The sequence below is a fragment of the Daphnia pulicaria genome, chromosome 4 (genome assembly GCF_021234035.1).
Source record: "Daphnia pulicaria isolate SC F1-1A chromosome 4, SC_F0-13Bv2, whole genome shotgun sequence".
Classification (NCBI taxonomy): Eukaryota; Metazoa; Arthropoda; class Branchiopoda; order Diplostraca; family Daphniidae; genus Daphnia; species Daphnia pulicaria.
The window spans coordinates 18,455,338-18,469,029 of record NC_060916.1 but is presented as its reverse complement, the minus strand read 5'-3'; the positions used below and the strand labels follow the sequence as shown (position 1 = coordinate 18,469,029).

Below are 13,692 nucleotides of genomic sequence, written 5' to 3'. Positions count from 1 at the left end.
AAGCTTGTCATGGAGATGGGGTTGTCAAAATTGAAATGCACTTTCTGCCCGACGTTTATGTCACTTGCGATGTTTGCAACGGCAAACGCTTTAATCGAGAAGCATTGGTGGCATAGTTTAAATGACATTCGATTGCCGAAGTTTTATAGAGATGACGGAAGACACAGCCCGTGAATACTTTGAAGCTATGCCCACTATTCGGGATAAACTGATGGTTCTTCAAGAAGTGGGATAGGGACACATCCATGTGGAGTAAAGAGCCACAACCCTTTCATGGGAAGAAGAGCAGCTAATCAAATTTTCTAAAGAATTGACGTGCCGCTCCACAGGAAAAACCCTGTATGTAACCCCAACAGGGTTACATTTTGTAGATGAAGGAAAATTACTTCAAGTGCTTGAACGCCTTGTAGACCAAGGCAATACTGTCATTGTGATCGAACACAACCTTGAAGTCATCAAAACCACTGACTGTATTATTGAAATGGGTCCCGAAGGGTGGTGGACAGCTGATTGCTGAAGGCCCCTAGGAGCAACTACCCAAAACCCCCAGAACTATTCGGGGCCTTATCTCAAACGTTATTTGAGATTTTTTTTATTAATTCTTCATCCATTCAATGTGATGTGGTTTTTTTTCAGCGAATGTCCTTGAGAATGTGGACGGAGAAGCGAAATTGATTTACATATGGACAGCGTTTAGCACAATAAAAAAAACTCCTCCACACAAGACCCACAGCTAAAACGATATACCACATTAGTAAACTCCTTTTGAGTCATCATGAATGAATTTTTTGTAATTGTGGTATTGTAATTTTAATGGTTGACTGGCTTGAAGAAGCATCCATTCAGGCTATGAGTCAGATGGGTACTCACACGGGGAAATGGCACGACCCCATGAAGGCGATAACACTGCCTATCGCAATCCCTTGGGTCTTATAAAGCGATGAAGCGATAATGCTGGCCAAGCCATAGTGTATGGGACAAGCCATAGTGTATGGATTAACTTTAATGAACAAAGAAAAAATATGTTTAACTGAAAATAACGGAGTATAAAGTACAGAGAAAGCAAACATGTCAAATGGTTTAAAGAAAAACTTGAAATTTCGTTCTTACTGCTTGTTGAGCAGTGGAAGACGTCGTTAAAGCAGTATAAGTTTAGTTGTCTTCGTTACTTTTCACTATCATTCCTCTTTTTGTAAGTCTGAGAAAAAGAAAAATGGAAGTTAAGATTACGTTACGTAATAAAAGGAGATTTTATATTTACAGCTGTCTTTTTCGAGTCGGTTAAAGCGCTGACTTTACTTCGTTCTTGTTGTAATTGACTGGACATGTTTTCAAGCTCTGCGGTCAATTCGTCCTTCACTTTGGAGATTTTGTCCATTTCGACAAGAAGTTGGGACTTTTCTTTCACTATTTATTTAAAATCGAGATTAAATTAGGAAGAAAAAAATAAGAAATTATCAAACAAAATTTTTCTTTCTCCTCGAAGCAAAATTCCACAAAGTTTCTTGTTGCGAGTTTTGACATTAAATAACTCTTCACGCAGTTTGTCGTTTTACAATCTAAAGCTTTCAATCTCCAGATTTTGCTGGTTAAACTCGTCCTGCAGCTGAGCAAGACGTGGTTGTTCGACTTGAAGAGACTTTATAAATTCCGTTGAATTCTTTTAAATAATTTAGTTAAAGAAATATCACATGGTGCTGAATTACTGCTTTTTAATTTTTTTTCTTTGACACTTAAGCTTTCTTTTTTCCTTGCTTGCGATTTTCTTGGCATCATCTGCAACTTCATCAAAGAAATGATCATCCTTAACAGCTTTCCCATTAGTTCCTTTATGTGCTGGGGCTTCATGAATAGGTTCCTACAATGAGGGAGAAAAATGTCTTATAACCTGACAATGAAATAATTATTGAAAATAAATATGTTTTATACCTGAGAAACTTGCTTGAACTGATCCAATGACATGGTAGTGGTTCCTTTAGTCTAACTGTTCCCACCCTTTTTTTTATTGGATGGCTTGTTAACAGTATTTTCTGGCAACTTCGGGACATTTTTTTTCAACTAGAGATCAATGTACCTCATCAAATCAACTCTGCTGCCTGCCACCGCTGCCACTGCCACTTTCAAAACTGTACACAAAACAGTCAAAACTTGAACGACACAGTAAATATTTCGGGCTGTGGCGTTCAACCCAATTTTTTAAATCAATGAGCATGGTTTGTTAGCCTTCCATTTCTCTGTTGTTCTTTTCGTTTCCCCTCCTCTAAATATTACAAAGTACAACCCCCCTCTCAGTTATCGTCATTGTCTTGCTGGCTGTGGGATCACGTAGCTCACGCCAATGCCAACTCGAAAGATAAACTATTGATCAACAGTAAACAGAATCAAGAATCAATTTGAAATATAATTGATTAAAAGTACTGATTCACTGAAAAAGCTGTCATTGCCAAATGCATCACTGGTATTCAGGCTCGTTAAATTGCAGAAATTGTGTTCATTACATAAAATTTAAAAATAAACAAATGATAAGTTTCTTACATTGTAAGACAGAATTATTTTTATCAATAAGCAACTCACTACTGTCTATGGTCTCAACGACTTTCCAAGATGAAAGCTGAGATTGATGATGAGATCGTAGGGTTCGTATGACATCTCGACGCTCCTTTTTCTCGGTTGGAGTGATAAAGGGCGTAGGAAAGCGCTCTAGAAGAACTTTTTGAAATTAAATTAGCGGAGGAGTGCGTGACGGAGTTGGAAAATTGGCTGGATTTTCCACCTGATGCTTAACAGATAAGCAAACGTCAGTGGTTTCTGTTATGGGAGGAGTCAATGAAAAAATGGATCCGGAAGAAAGAGGAATGATCCCGCGTATGGCTGCCACTCTAACGCATGTCGGCTCTGATGACTTCATAGGTGTTTTTGGTATAACTGAGGGTTCATCATGAATTTCATCAGCTTCTTTTAGGTCCCCATCCTTCTTTGTAACATTTCCACTGACAAATTCAACTTCTTTGATTTCATTTTGTTCTGGTGGATTCACATTTGTCACCAATTTCTCATCATTGGAGTCTTCAGGTGTTTGGATGGCTGGTTCTTCTAAAAAAAATTTTTGTCGACAGAGAAATTAGGTCAAGATACTTTTTTTTGAATTGAAGAAAGCGATTACCAGAAATTTCATCAGACAGCAGACTGGTCAAGAATGCTGCTGTGCTATGGCATGGAGTGATGTGAAGAGTTGGGTGTATTGGCAAACTATCTAGAAATTTAACTAGTTTCGCCTCATATTCCTTCTGACAGTCACCGAGTCTGCATTAAAATAACTTTGCTAAAAACTAGCTAATTATTTGTGATTATCAATCTTTATTACCTAGATTGTTCTACAACTAATTTAGCAAATGTATAAATCAGTGGTGTAATTTTAACATCAAAATCAGGTAATGCCTATTAAGAATTAGGGAAGTAAAACCTTGTAATATGTTTTATAACAAATATAATAGAAATATCTTATCTGAAGATGTATGTATTTCATTCAAGTTGAAAACAAACTCTTCTAGTATGTTCACAAATTTATCGATATTTTGCATAGAATCAACATTAGCAATTTCTTCTCTTATTAACCTGGTATAATACTTTGAGTCAAATCGTACAAGCAGTAATCAGATTCGCAAAAGACAAGAGTACCTGACTGAAAGTGTAATCAATGATTCCAGTTGGTTGAGGAAATCTTTTTTTTCCAAAGTAGCCATAATTAAATCATCCAATGGCAAAAAGACTTGTTTAGACCAAGTTATTTCTTTACACAGAAATTTTAAACTCATGACGGAACTATAAACTACGAAATCTCAGACAGAGACTCAGCGCACGTCTTGGCTCGGCAGATTTTTTTTTTTTTTTTACTATTGAAACTTGAACTGGCGGGGGAAGGGTTTGCTTTGTTGCCAGTTTTCCTCTGAGAGGCAGAGCTTTCTCGAAGATGGTCTTCTGTCTTCTTGGCTCCTCCTCTTTAGCCCTCAAGGAAATTTTTGCCGGAAGTTTCAAAGTTTCAAGGTCAGGGCGTCTCTAGAGTCGCGCTGGCTATGGCCTTGGTTCCCACGTGGCCAGTGGCCTTGGTTCCAATCAATCATATTGTTTCGGGAACTGTTCTTCTGAACTTTCAGAAAATCTCGAACGAGAACCCGAGAACCATGAAGCACATGTTATTTTCGCTGTTCAGCTGTTGCACGAAGAGAAGACAAATTTTTAATGGCGGGTAAATTCGAATTCGAACGTGCTATGCGACATGAATGCCATCTAGAGATGAATTTATAATTATATATTATGGAACGAAAATTCAATCTATTACAACATGACTGGGCATGGATTGGGTTGTGTAAACAACTAAAACGACCGTATGAATTAAATATGAAACCACAGTGTGCATCAGGACTCAGGAGTGGTGTTAATGTGATATTTCTACAAAATCGATACGACATCAGGCAATGCTGTTTTAGACTTTTAGTTGCGTCTTTCGTTTGTATTTTCAATTTCAACGAATTGAATGACGAATCGAATTGTTCCCAATTTTGCTTAGATTCAATTTCAACATGGGTTGCACTGAGCCAGCTCAGGCGCGGGTGAGCTGAATGTCTGACGCGTTACTTTGTATCTTCAATTTTAATTTGTAACTATGTCAAACGCAGGAAAACAAAAATCAAAAAGCCTTGAAGATCTGGTTTTTGCATCAACCTCAAGCACTTCTGTAATGGCGTGGAAGAAAAAATGTACCGACCCTTGCCGAAGTTTTGAGACAGTTGTCCCTAATTTACCTCAACAGAATTTATACTTGTTGTTCTTAAAACTACAAAAATCGGATGAAACACTAAGGAATTTGGAGCCTAAAGAGAAAAAGGCAGAAATAGACAAACGCTGGAGGGAGCTAAGTGTTGATGAGAAGTCATCATTTAATCCCCAAGCCAGACAAGAGATTTTTGAGTTTGATCTTGAGTCTATTTCCCAAGAAGATTGCTGTTCGAAACTTATAGACATTATGAAACGAAAGACTGCCAAGGAGACTAAAGATGTACAGGTGAAAGAAAGTTGTCCCTAATTTACCTCCACAGAATGGATACTTGTTGTTCTTAAAACTACAAAAATCGGATGAAACACTAAGGAATTTGGAGCCTAAAGAGAAAAAGGCTGAAATAGACAAACGCTGGAGGGAGCTAAGTGTTGATGAGAAGTCATCATTTAATCGCCAAGCCAGACAAGAGATTTTTGAGTATGATCTTGAGTCTATTTCCCAATAAGATTGCTGTTCGAAATTTATAGACATAATGAAACGACTACTAGTCCCATTCAAAAACATACCCGTTCTCATTTCCTGAGGAAGCATTTCGAAGAAAATGAATCCACTGAAGATCCTGATATGGATAGAACGGCACTGGAAGACGTGAGTGAAAAAAAGGCGGCTAGGAAAAACGTCTTGGTCACCGATGCCCTCAAAGGTGAAATTAGGTAATAGGGCTGTTCGACCTATTTTTTGACAGTATGGTAGTACGTGGGATTCTCAAAATAGGGGAAAATTACAGGGTGAGATTTGAGATTGGGGCTTCCGGAAAGGAGAAAATGAGGATCCACCGAGTCGATGAACATAAGAGGTAAATCCTTTAACGGTCTGTACTTGCCATCATTTTATGACAAACAAATTTTTTTTTGTCACAATTCACAATATCAATAAATATTCTGTTTTTTACATGTAGTTTTTTATCATTCCACATTTTCTGTTTGTTAATTTCCCAGTAGCATAACTGAATATTAATGTTTAAATGGTTTAAATATCTAGTGAAGTATGGCGTCGTTCTTCAAAGACGACCCTGAAACTTTGGAGAAGAGGAATCTACTTTGCGATGTGGCTCTTAAAAAGGCGGCCGTCAAAAACACCATTAATCATTGATCATCAATAAAAGAATTTTGTCTTGGAATGTCCCCGACAATGCTGCGTTTCATAAGTCTAAGAGGACCAAAGATTTAATCGAATCATTTTGATTCTATTAAATCTCTGGTCTTCTTTTACTTCTGAAACGCAGCATTGGAGAAAATGCTCTTCTCTTAAAAATCTTTCCTTGAAATCTCCTCTCGGATAGACGACAGAGAGCGAGAGACATTGACCTGTCGATGGGAGAGAGGGAGTGTGAGTGTTCTGCCTTGTTTCTAGAAGAAATTGGGGAGTGAGAGAAGGCAGCTAAGAAATGAGGGGTTGCAGCATTGCCACATAAATTTTGGGAGAGAAATGAATATTTAGGCGTTTTATCTGGCAACGCAGCGAGGAGAAGCAGGTGCGGGAATGATGGATTTTCAAAGATCATGGAGTAAGAACAAAGGAATAAGCTCGCTCTACTCCTTTGTTTAGTACGCGCTAACACTGTTCTTGTTTACAATTGTTCTTACTCCATGATATTTGAAAATACATATGATACTTGAAAATACATCCCGAAAAACGCCGAAATAAAACAGAACCCCGAAGAGCCCTATAGCATGGCCTACTAAATGGTTAAGGCCTGTAAACTTGGATGTTGTCATATGACGGCGAGAGAAGCTGCAAAATTCCCTATCCTTCTCTCGGGCAAGAGCCAATCATACGAAAAATTGAGGATTGAACTTCGCCATCTGGCGTTCTATACTGCTATCTAGTTAGAATGTAGCTGGTAACTAGATATACAAAGTTTTTTTACGATCACGGCCATGCTATAGGGCTCTTCGGGGTTCTGTTTCACCAAGGCCAAACCGAAAAATACATTTTCTGTTCACATTTACTTAGTTAAAACTCACAGATCCTCCCCAAATCTCTCTATTTAAAATTAGGCGCTTAGGATGCAGCGTTGCCATTTTCACAATTTACTGAAATGTCGTAAAATTTCTTACACACCGACGTCTGATGGCCCCAAGGCCCCAGATTATGACGTCTGTCTGTCGGAAATAAAATAAAGTTGATATCCCTATATTTTTTAAGATATAGTTCAGATTCTCTAAACAAAGTGTATTTTTTTACGGTTCCCGCCGACTTCGGGATCGCATCACGCTTGAACGCCCCGGCCGCCAGTCGACAGACTTGGCTTTTCGTGTGTGTCATACCCTCACTAACCATATTTTATCCTCAAACCTTTTGCTAAAGAAAAAACATTTTTTTGTCGCCCAGCTCCCAGACTATTGGTCTCTTCATCGATACAAACTCTATGACCTTTTGTCTTCCTAAAAAGAAGAAAGACAAACTTTTAGAATTGTGCAGTAAAAACTACAAGTCAATGTCATTATCACTTAGAAAAATGGCATCTCTTTTTGGCATTTTTAACTGGGCAACCCAATCTGTAGATTACGCCCCGGCGCATTATATAAATTTACAAACTCTCTACACGCAACAATCAAAATCAGCAAAGGGTGACCTTTCAGTCTCCGTTTCTCTTTCGCGGGAGGCCAAATCTGATTTGTTTTGGTGGATAACCGGGAAATATTTTCCGAGGGTCCGAAAATTCTAATCTCCTTTCCCTCTATCTTAATATTTTCTGATGCTTCACTATCGGGTTAGGGGGCGGTGAGAGAAGATGTAAAGACAGGCGGACCATGGATAACGGCGGATACCAATCGTCATATTAATGAATTGGAATTATTAGCGGCGTTTAACAGTCTGAAATGCTTTGCGTCATCGGCATTCCGAAGTACGGTAGAAATATATATTGACAATACCACTGCCGTCGCATATATTAACAAAAAAGGGGGAACAAAGTCTAGCCCTCTCTGTTCCGTCGCACTTGAAATCAACAATTGGTTTGAAGAGCGGGAAATTAATTTATATGCAACGTATTTGCCGGGTAAATCAAATTTCGTTGCCGACGCAGAATCGCGCAAGCAACTCTCAACGGGAGAGTGGAAGCTCTCGACCTTAGCCTTCGTAAAGATCCAGCAAGTGTGGCAAATGAAGGTCGATATTTTCGTGAGTTCGTGGAATACACAGCTTCCGATTTTCATAAGCTGGCTTCCCTATCCCGGAGCCTGGATGACAGACGCATTCACGCTGAACTGGAAAAACGTCAGGAGCTACTCCTTCTCTCCGTTCAGTCTCATCCCACGTTGTCTTTCAAAGCTAATATAGGACCAGGCAACAACCGTGATGATCACGCCGCTCTGGCCCACACAGTCCAGGTTCCCGATCCTGCTGGAATTGGCGGTGGATTTACCCCGAATGTTCTACCCGGAACAGGATCTGTTGACATCCCCGTTGGGGGAATTTCATCAACTGACAGCCAGCCGCTCAATACGGCTTGTCGCCTGGAGGCTATCGGGAGTTGTCTCGATAGCCGAGGGTCTCCGCAAGAGGTTATCGAACTTCTCCTTTCAGCAACGAGAAAGAACAAAAACGCTGCATACCAGTCATCGTGGAATAATTTGAATAATTGGTGCGACGCATGGAACGTCCATCCCATGTCTGGTGGTGTGAAGGAGGTGCTCTGCTATCTAGCCGGAATTTTTGGAGCGGGTATGAGCTATAGCTCTATTAATGTATCCAGATCTATGCTCTCTTCTTCTCTTAACATGGGAATCGGCAACAGCGAGGAAATCGGAAAACATCTCCTAGTCACCCGGCTGATGAGTATTTTTTTAGTTTTTATCTATTTGCCAGAATACTTAAACGACTCAGTTTCTAAACTATCAACGCCTATCAAACTTCTCGTTTTGCGGTGCAATGTTTCGTCAACGAAGTAAATACCTCCCCTATAAATATCGCTAACGTTTATTTTTAGGCAAAAGCAATTTGGTTCTTGAGTATAATGTAAAATGCTTAAACCGTATATCTGTAACATCCGATTCTTTTCTTCTGAAGTTTTACATCATTCTGAAAGAGCCCTTTATTCAAGTTCTTCGGGAATAAGCAAAGTTTGTCCCTTGTAAACTGTAACACATGAAATATTCAAGAATATTTACCAAATGCACAGATAAATCTCACATCAATTGACATGGGAAAGAGAGAAAACACAGATAGAAACCTGTCCAGACTGTGGACAAAAATACAAAGTTAGATTTGGGAACATGGCAAATTGTAAAATAGACTTAACTTTAAGAAAAGATAATAAACACTGAATAAAAGTAGCACTTACGACAGTGAAACACTCTAGAAAGAGCAAGGCTACTCCAATTGTAGCGAATAACTGACACGACGTGGTCTGTTATGGTTTTTGTTTATTGCAAATTTTGATGTTCAATTTTAGATAACTTATCACGAGATTCTGTACCTTATTGGAAGTTTTCAATTACACCATTTAGTTCTTCTTAATTAAAATACTTAAAAAAAAAATGCAACACGCAAGAAATTCACAAATAGTAACTCAAAAACACATTCCATGTCGTGCATCAAATGTGAGACACAGCCACAAGTTACATGAAAGCAACGTAAGTTCAAAAGACACAATGATTCTCAATACCATACAACGTAGACCAATGTTGTAAATCAGAATCGAGGATTCCAGCACAATGCATGGCGTGGTCCTTATTTCTAGGAATATGATAACAATCAAAACACATTTCTTAGAGATCCTCTCTAGGTGCTCCAAAACCGATTATTTCTGAACTCATTTGCGAAACCAGCGTTCGAGCATCCAATTTACTGACTGGGTCTGTCTCATGAAGAAAAATTTTACGGAGAATCCCATACACACGCACTGAGTATAGTATGGGACGAAAATTCCATACAACAGTAGTATTTTATGACAGGGAACTGTTTTGTGAGGGATCTTGGAATTAATGTGAAGATTTTGAGTTTCGGAACCGTTTGATAAGACTCATGAAAGATAATTAGGATCACGCACTAGTTTTTATATTTGTCCCAATTTTTGTTACAGTTTTATAAATCTATTACTTGTTATTTCTACAATGGTTTCGTGCTATGGCATCAGTGTTATACAATAGCCCATGTCAAGGGAAATTAGTGTTCTTCATAAAGACGATCCAATTGTAAATTCATTTTCATTAAATATTTTTATACAATTTTCATTATTCTTTAAACATAGGGGCATTTTGTATAAGTGCACAAGATGCATAGCTTCTATTTAGCATTTTCCATTTCATTCGATTGTGTTTGACTACTTAGGCTCTCCTTAAAAAATAGAGCATTTATGGCAGTTGCCAAGGACTCAAGGAGCCACGGCGCGTTGTGCGTTTTAATTTTTTTAAATTTGTGTTGCGTATGCCTATAAACTCTAAGATAATTAAAAAATCATTTTGAAATAAATATTTTTTGTTAACTGAAAAAAATATTGTATACACTACACAAGTGCAACTAAACTAGAACCTTTTATGCCAGAACTTTTAAGTGCGATAGGAATGGGCAATAGGTTAAAAACTATTTTAAACAATTTGGAGGAATATTGTCACGTTATAAGTTGCCGCTCCTAACCTAGAAATTCCTCACTTTTTCCTGCGTTACTATTAAGAAATACATCAACGTCCTTTTCCTTTGTTTCACCTTTATAATACCGTCTATAGAACGATTTGAAACGTGCCATAATTGAACGGGTACAAAAGGCAGATAGTAAATAAAGGACGGTAGGTCAGAAATGAGAAGCGTATAGAACGAGTTAGATCCTTAATAACGTGATTGTAAGGTAGTTACTGTTCTTACAAGTTAAATGTATAAGGGACATGATTGCGAAGCGGACTATGGCTATATGATGCCAGCAGTGAAAGTGGGGTATTCCGTCTGTATATTGGAGAAGCAGTGATTTTCACATCACTTTTGGACACATTGTCATCAATAAAAATCCAGCCTGGTCCCCAGTACAATATAAAAACAATATAAAAACCAGTGTGTGATTCTCGTTCACGGGTATTTTCTTTTATGTTTTCCAGAGATCTTTGTTACCTGAATGGAATGCAGTGTTATATAGGAAAATAATCCACATAGAAATGTGAATTTTTACAATAGTACGCGGTTACGTACCCAATTCTCGCCTCTCAGTAATTTTTTTTCCTTTTCTTCTTGGAGTGACGGAGGCGGATAGATTAAGAAAAAGGGATGGGAAGTTACTATCGACGACCAGCAGTATAGTGAGAAAAGGTACAATTAATTGTGGTGAAAAGTGATTTCGACACCCACTGTACAGTTTCTACAGTGAAGAGAGTTGGATTTAAGCAACGCTTTATCAGAATTGCCGCTCTATAGGTATGGTCGGATGAGAGGGAATGTCCTCATTGTCCTCATTGACGTATTTAATCCTTATATCGGGATTTGATGTTGCATACGGTTCATGGTTGAACGCCACATCGATGTCTAGGTCGAGCAGTATTTGGGATAAATAATGGAGTGCTGCCAACCAAGAATGTTGCAGGTTGATTTACAATAATTTAATGCTTGATGTAGAAGGGTTTGTTTGGTGGATCATGAGACAATACAAGCTAAGTATTGGCTAATGGTCTCCGTTTAGAGTGAGCACGCCCTGGAACCAGCGGCGTGATTTTGAGGGCAATTTGCACATATAAAGGATTTTGGATGAAGCACGCAGGAGCTAGTGGTATAAGGACCAGTGCATATACCGCAGGTCACTGCAGCCGCTTTGCAAAAGGTGGACAAGTGACCGTAGTTCTGGCAACGAGAGCATGATGGATTTCTTCCGATGGATCTGCCTCGACAACAGCGAGGAGTTTATCGTCTTCAGAGATGCGACCTCTTTCCAGCAGTTGCTCACAGCTGCTGTTTGATGACATGCCCAGTCTTACGAGTAACGAGCAGGTTTATGGGCGATTTGCAAGAATTCTGACTAAGGATAAGTGATCGCGGAGTAGAGGATTTTCCTCTTTCACTAACTCGAGAATTATACCGCTTTAGTTGTCTCTAGTTTGTTTAGGGTCGTCTCCGGTAATTGATTGTATATTGCTAAGGCCACTTAGCCGGGTGATGGCTGGGTAGGTTTTTTGAGGGATGGATACCGATTGGAAGACGCCTTTTTTTAACGAATCGCTGATTAACTTATTGTCCTCATCCCTAAGGGACACATCTCTAAACGTTAGCGTTACTCGGTCATCAGATTTTTTGAATAGCTGGACAACCGGGCCATCTGTTTGTACCCTCAACAGCGAATCGATCTTGGAGACTGAGATGTTATATTTTGGGGCATCTTTGCAGAGCCAAGTGATTAGGGTAGGCCTCATGTCGATCTGTTTTTCTTTTAGGTAGATATTTGTTCGTTTTAGCTGGCCTGGTGTCTCCAGTAAGAGTGGTATTTACAGTTTGATTGCCAATTGGAGGACTCAGTATAGTGGTGGCTTGGCCTGTCGATCGCGTGGCTTCTAATAGCCAAATTTCTTTGTCTGCAAGAGCTAATTTGGCGGAATTTAGTTTCGTGTTAAGCGAGTTTACCTGGTCGCAGTCGGTTAATTTCGCAATTATATGTAGCGGCTTGTTTGGTGACATTGAAACAATTTTGATAGCTTCGAGAGTTTATCGAGGATAGAGAAAGAGTCAAAGTCACACCGAAAGGAAGATTTGAACGTGAAAGCAAAGTCATCTGCCTTCAAAAGTTTGGATTGTATATACTCGATTGGGGATAGAGCTGAGCTATCTCGCTTTTTATTTTGCTTTTACGAATGGAAGTGAGAGCGAAATACTTATGATTACCTTGGCCGACGGCTTGGACCGCTCTATTGCAGCCTTTTGGGGGGAATTTTTATTCCATTGATGGAAGGACCAGCTGGCTATCTGGGCTGGCAGACGGACCTGAACTATCTGAATCAACACCGCCATCCCAATTCAGTGTTGGAAAGCACAAATGTTTTACTCGACCTTCACAAGAAGAACTATCAGAAAGCAAAGTCCATGTCAGAGACACATACTGATTTAGAGAGAAAAATAAGGTAATTAATTAGTATTTTTCTGTGTGTGTGACTGTGTATAACTGTGTGTTGATAATAATCGATATTTTCTTATTTGCAGTGCTTTAGAGCTGTCTCATACCACTGCCGAGGCTCAGCTAGAAGACTTTAAAAAAACATATTCATTATTAGATCTTCAAAATGAACGTCTTTTGAAGGAAACATCGTTTCTGAAAGAGGTGGACAACTTGACATACAACGATTGTATCAGCTTTTGGAAACCCTTGACGTTTCCGAAAATTTGTTTTTTTCTTCTTGTTGTTGCTGCTGTGTGTTTGTTCAATCGTCAGTTGGATGCCCAAATACGTCCAAGTTTAGAAAAACATCATGGTGGGGGGGGGGGGGGGGTGATAATCGATTTATTTATAATCTTCCTGTTAATTTTTTGTTTTAAACAATCGTTCAAACTTCAGGTGAATAACATTATATACATGGGCTACCTGAAACCGGCTAGCAAGAGAGCTAAAACCAATTCGACCCATTTTTGCCAAACAGGCATCTTTTTTTATTTATTAATTGCTTCTTTAAACTGTTTTATGTTTCTTTTACAGTTTGTCTTAACAAACCTTCGGCCATTTTTGTCATTCTCAAAAGCCTTCCCTGCTAGCAAAGCCCGTCCAGTTTTCATCCATACGACGTAGATACGTCCAAACTCCGTTCATCCAGTTTAAAACCTATAATTCTATCTTTTGGATGGCTCTTATCAATCCATTACGGATGTGCCCCGCTTTATTAAATTCTAATATAATTTATTTTAATTAGATTCACCCACAACCAATGTTATTGGCCATGATGAAAGTT

The 13,692-nt window shown here is 38.9% G+C and overlaps 1 protein-coding gene and 1 long non-coding RNA gene across 3 annotated transcripts; both read right to left on the bottom strand.

Moving 5' to 3' along the window:
• Positions 1 to 1,619: 1,619 nt before the first annotated feature.
• On the bottom strand, positions 1,620 to 1,944 carry LOC124336685. The gene is made up of 3 exons (XR_006917156.1): positions 1,930 to 1,944; positions 1,707 to 1,858; positions 1,620 to 1,639 (listed from the first exon to the last, which is right to left on the bottom strand). It is a non-coding gene; the product is annotated as an uncharacterized LOC124336685 (long non-coding RNA).
• Positions 1,945 to 2,608: 664 nt separating this feature from the next.
• LOC124335814 lies at positions 2,609 to 4,232 on the bottom strand. 2 transcript variants are annotated; one of them, XM_046789287.1, is made up of 5 exons: positions 3,501 to 4,232; positions 3,365 to 3,438; positions 3,164 to 3,303; positions 3,030 to 3,093; positions 2,609 to 2,819 (listed from the first exon to the last, which is right to left on the bottom strand). In XM_046789287.1, the coding sequence occupies exons 1-5, from the start codon at positions 3,579 to 3,581 to the stop codon at positions 2,720 to 2,722; spliced, it is 459 nt and encodes a 152-aa protein (XP_046645243.1). In that variant the 5' UTR covers positions 3,582 to 4,232; the 3' UTR covers positions 2,609 to 2,719. The 2 variants fall into 2 exon arrangements, with proteins under 2 accessions (XP_046645243.1, XP_046645242.1); XM_046789286.1 differs by having other exon boundaries at positions 2,610 to 2,822; positions 3,033 to 3,093; positions 3,501 to 4,231.
• Between the last annotated feature and the right edge of the window lie 9,460 nt (positions 4,233 to 13,692).

Bases quoted from the DNA above. Each gene is read 5' to 3' on its own strand.
- LOC124335814 (XM_046789287.1), bottom strand. From the start codon at position 3,581: ATGCAAAATATCGATAAATTTGTGAACATACTAGAAGAGTTTGTTTTC. The intron at 3,439-3,500 runs ATATTTCTATTA...AATTCTTAATAG, and splicing joins TACATACATCTTCAGATAAG to GCATTACCTGATTTTGATGT. The intron at 3,094-3,163 runs GTAATCGCTTTC...AATTTTTTTTAG, and splicing joins GCTGTCTGATGAAATTTCTG to AAGAACCAGCCATCCAAACA.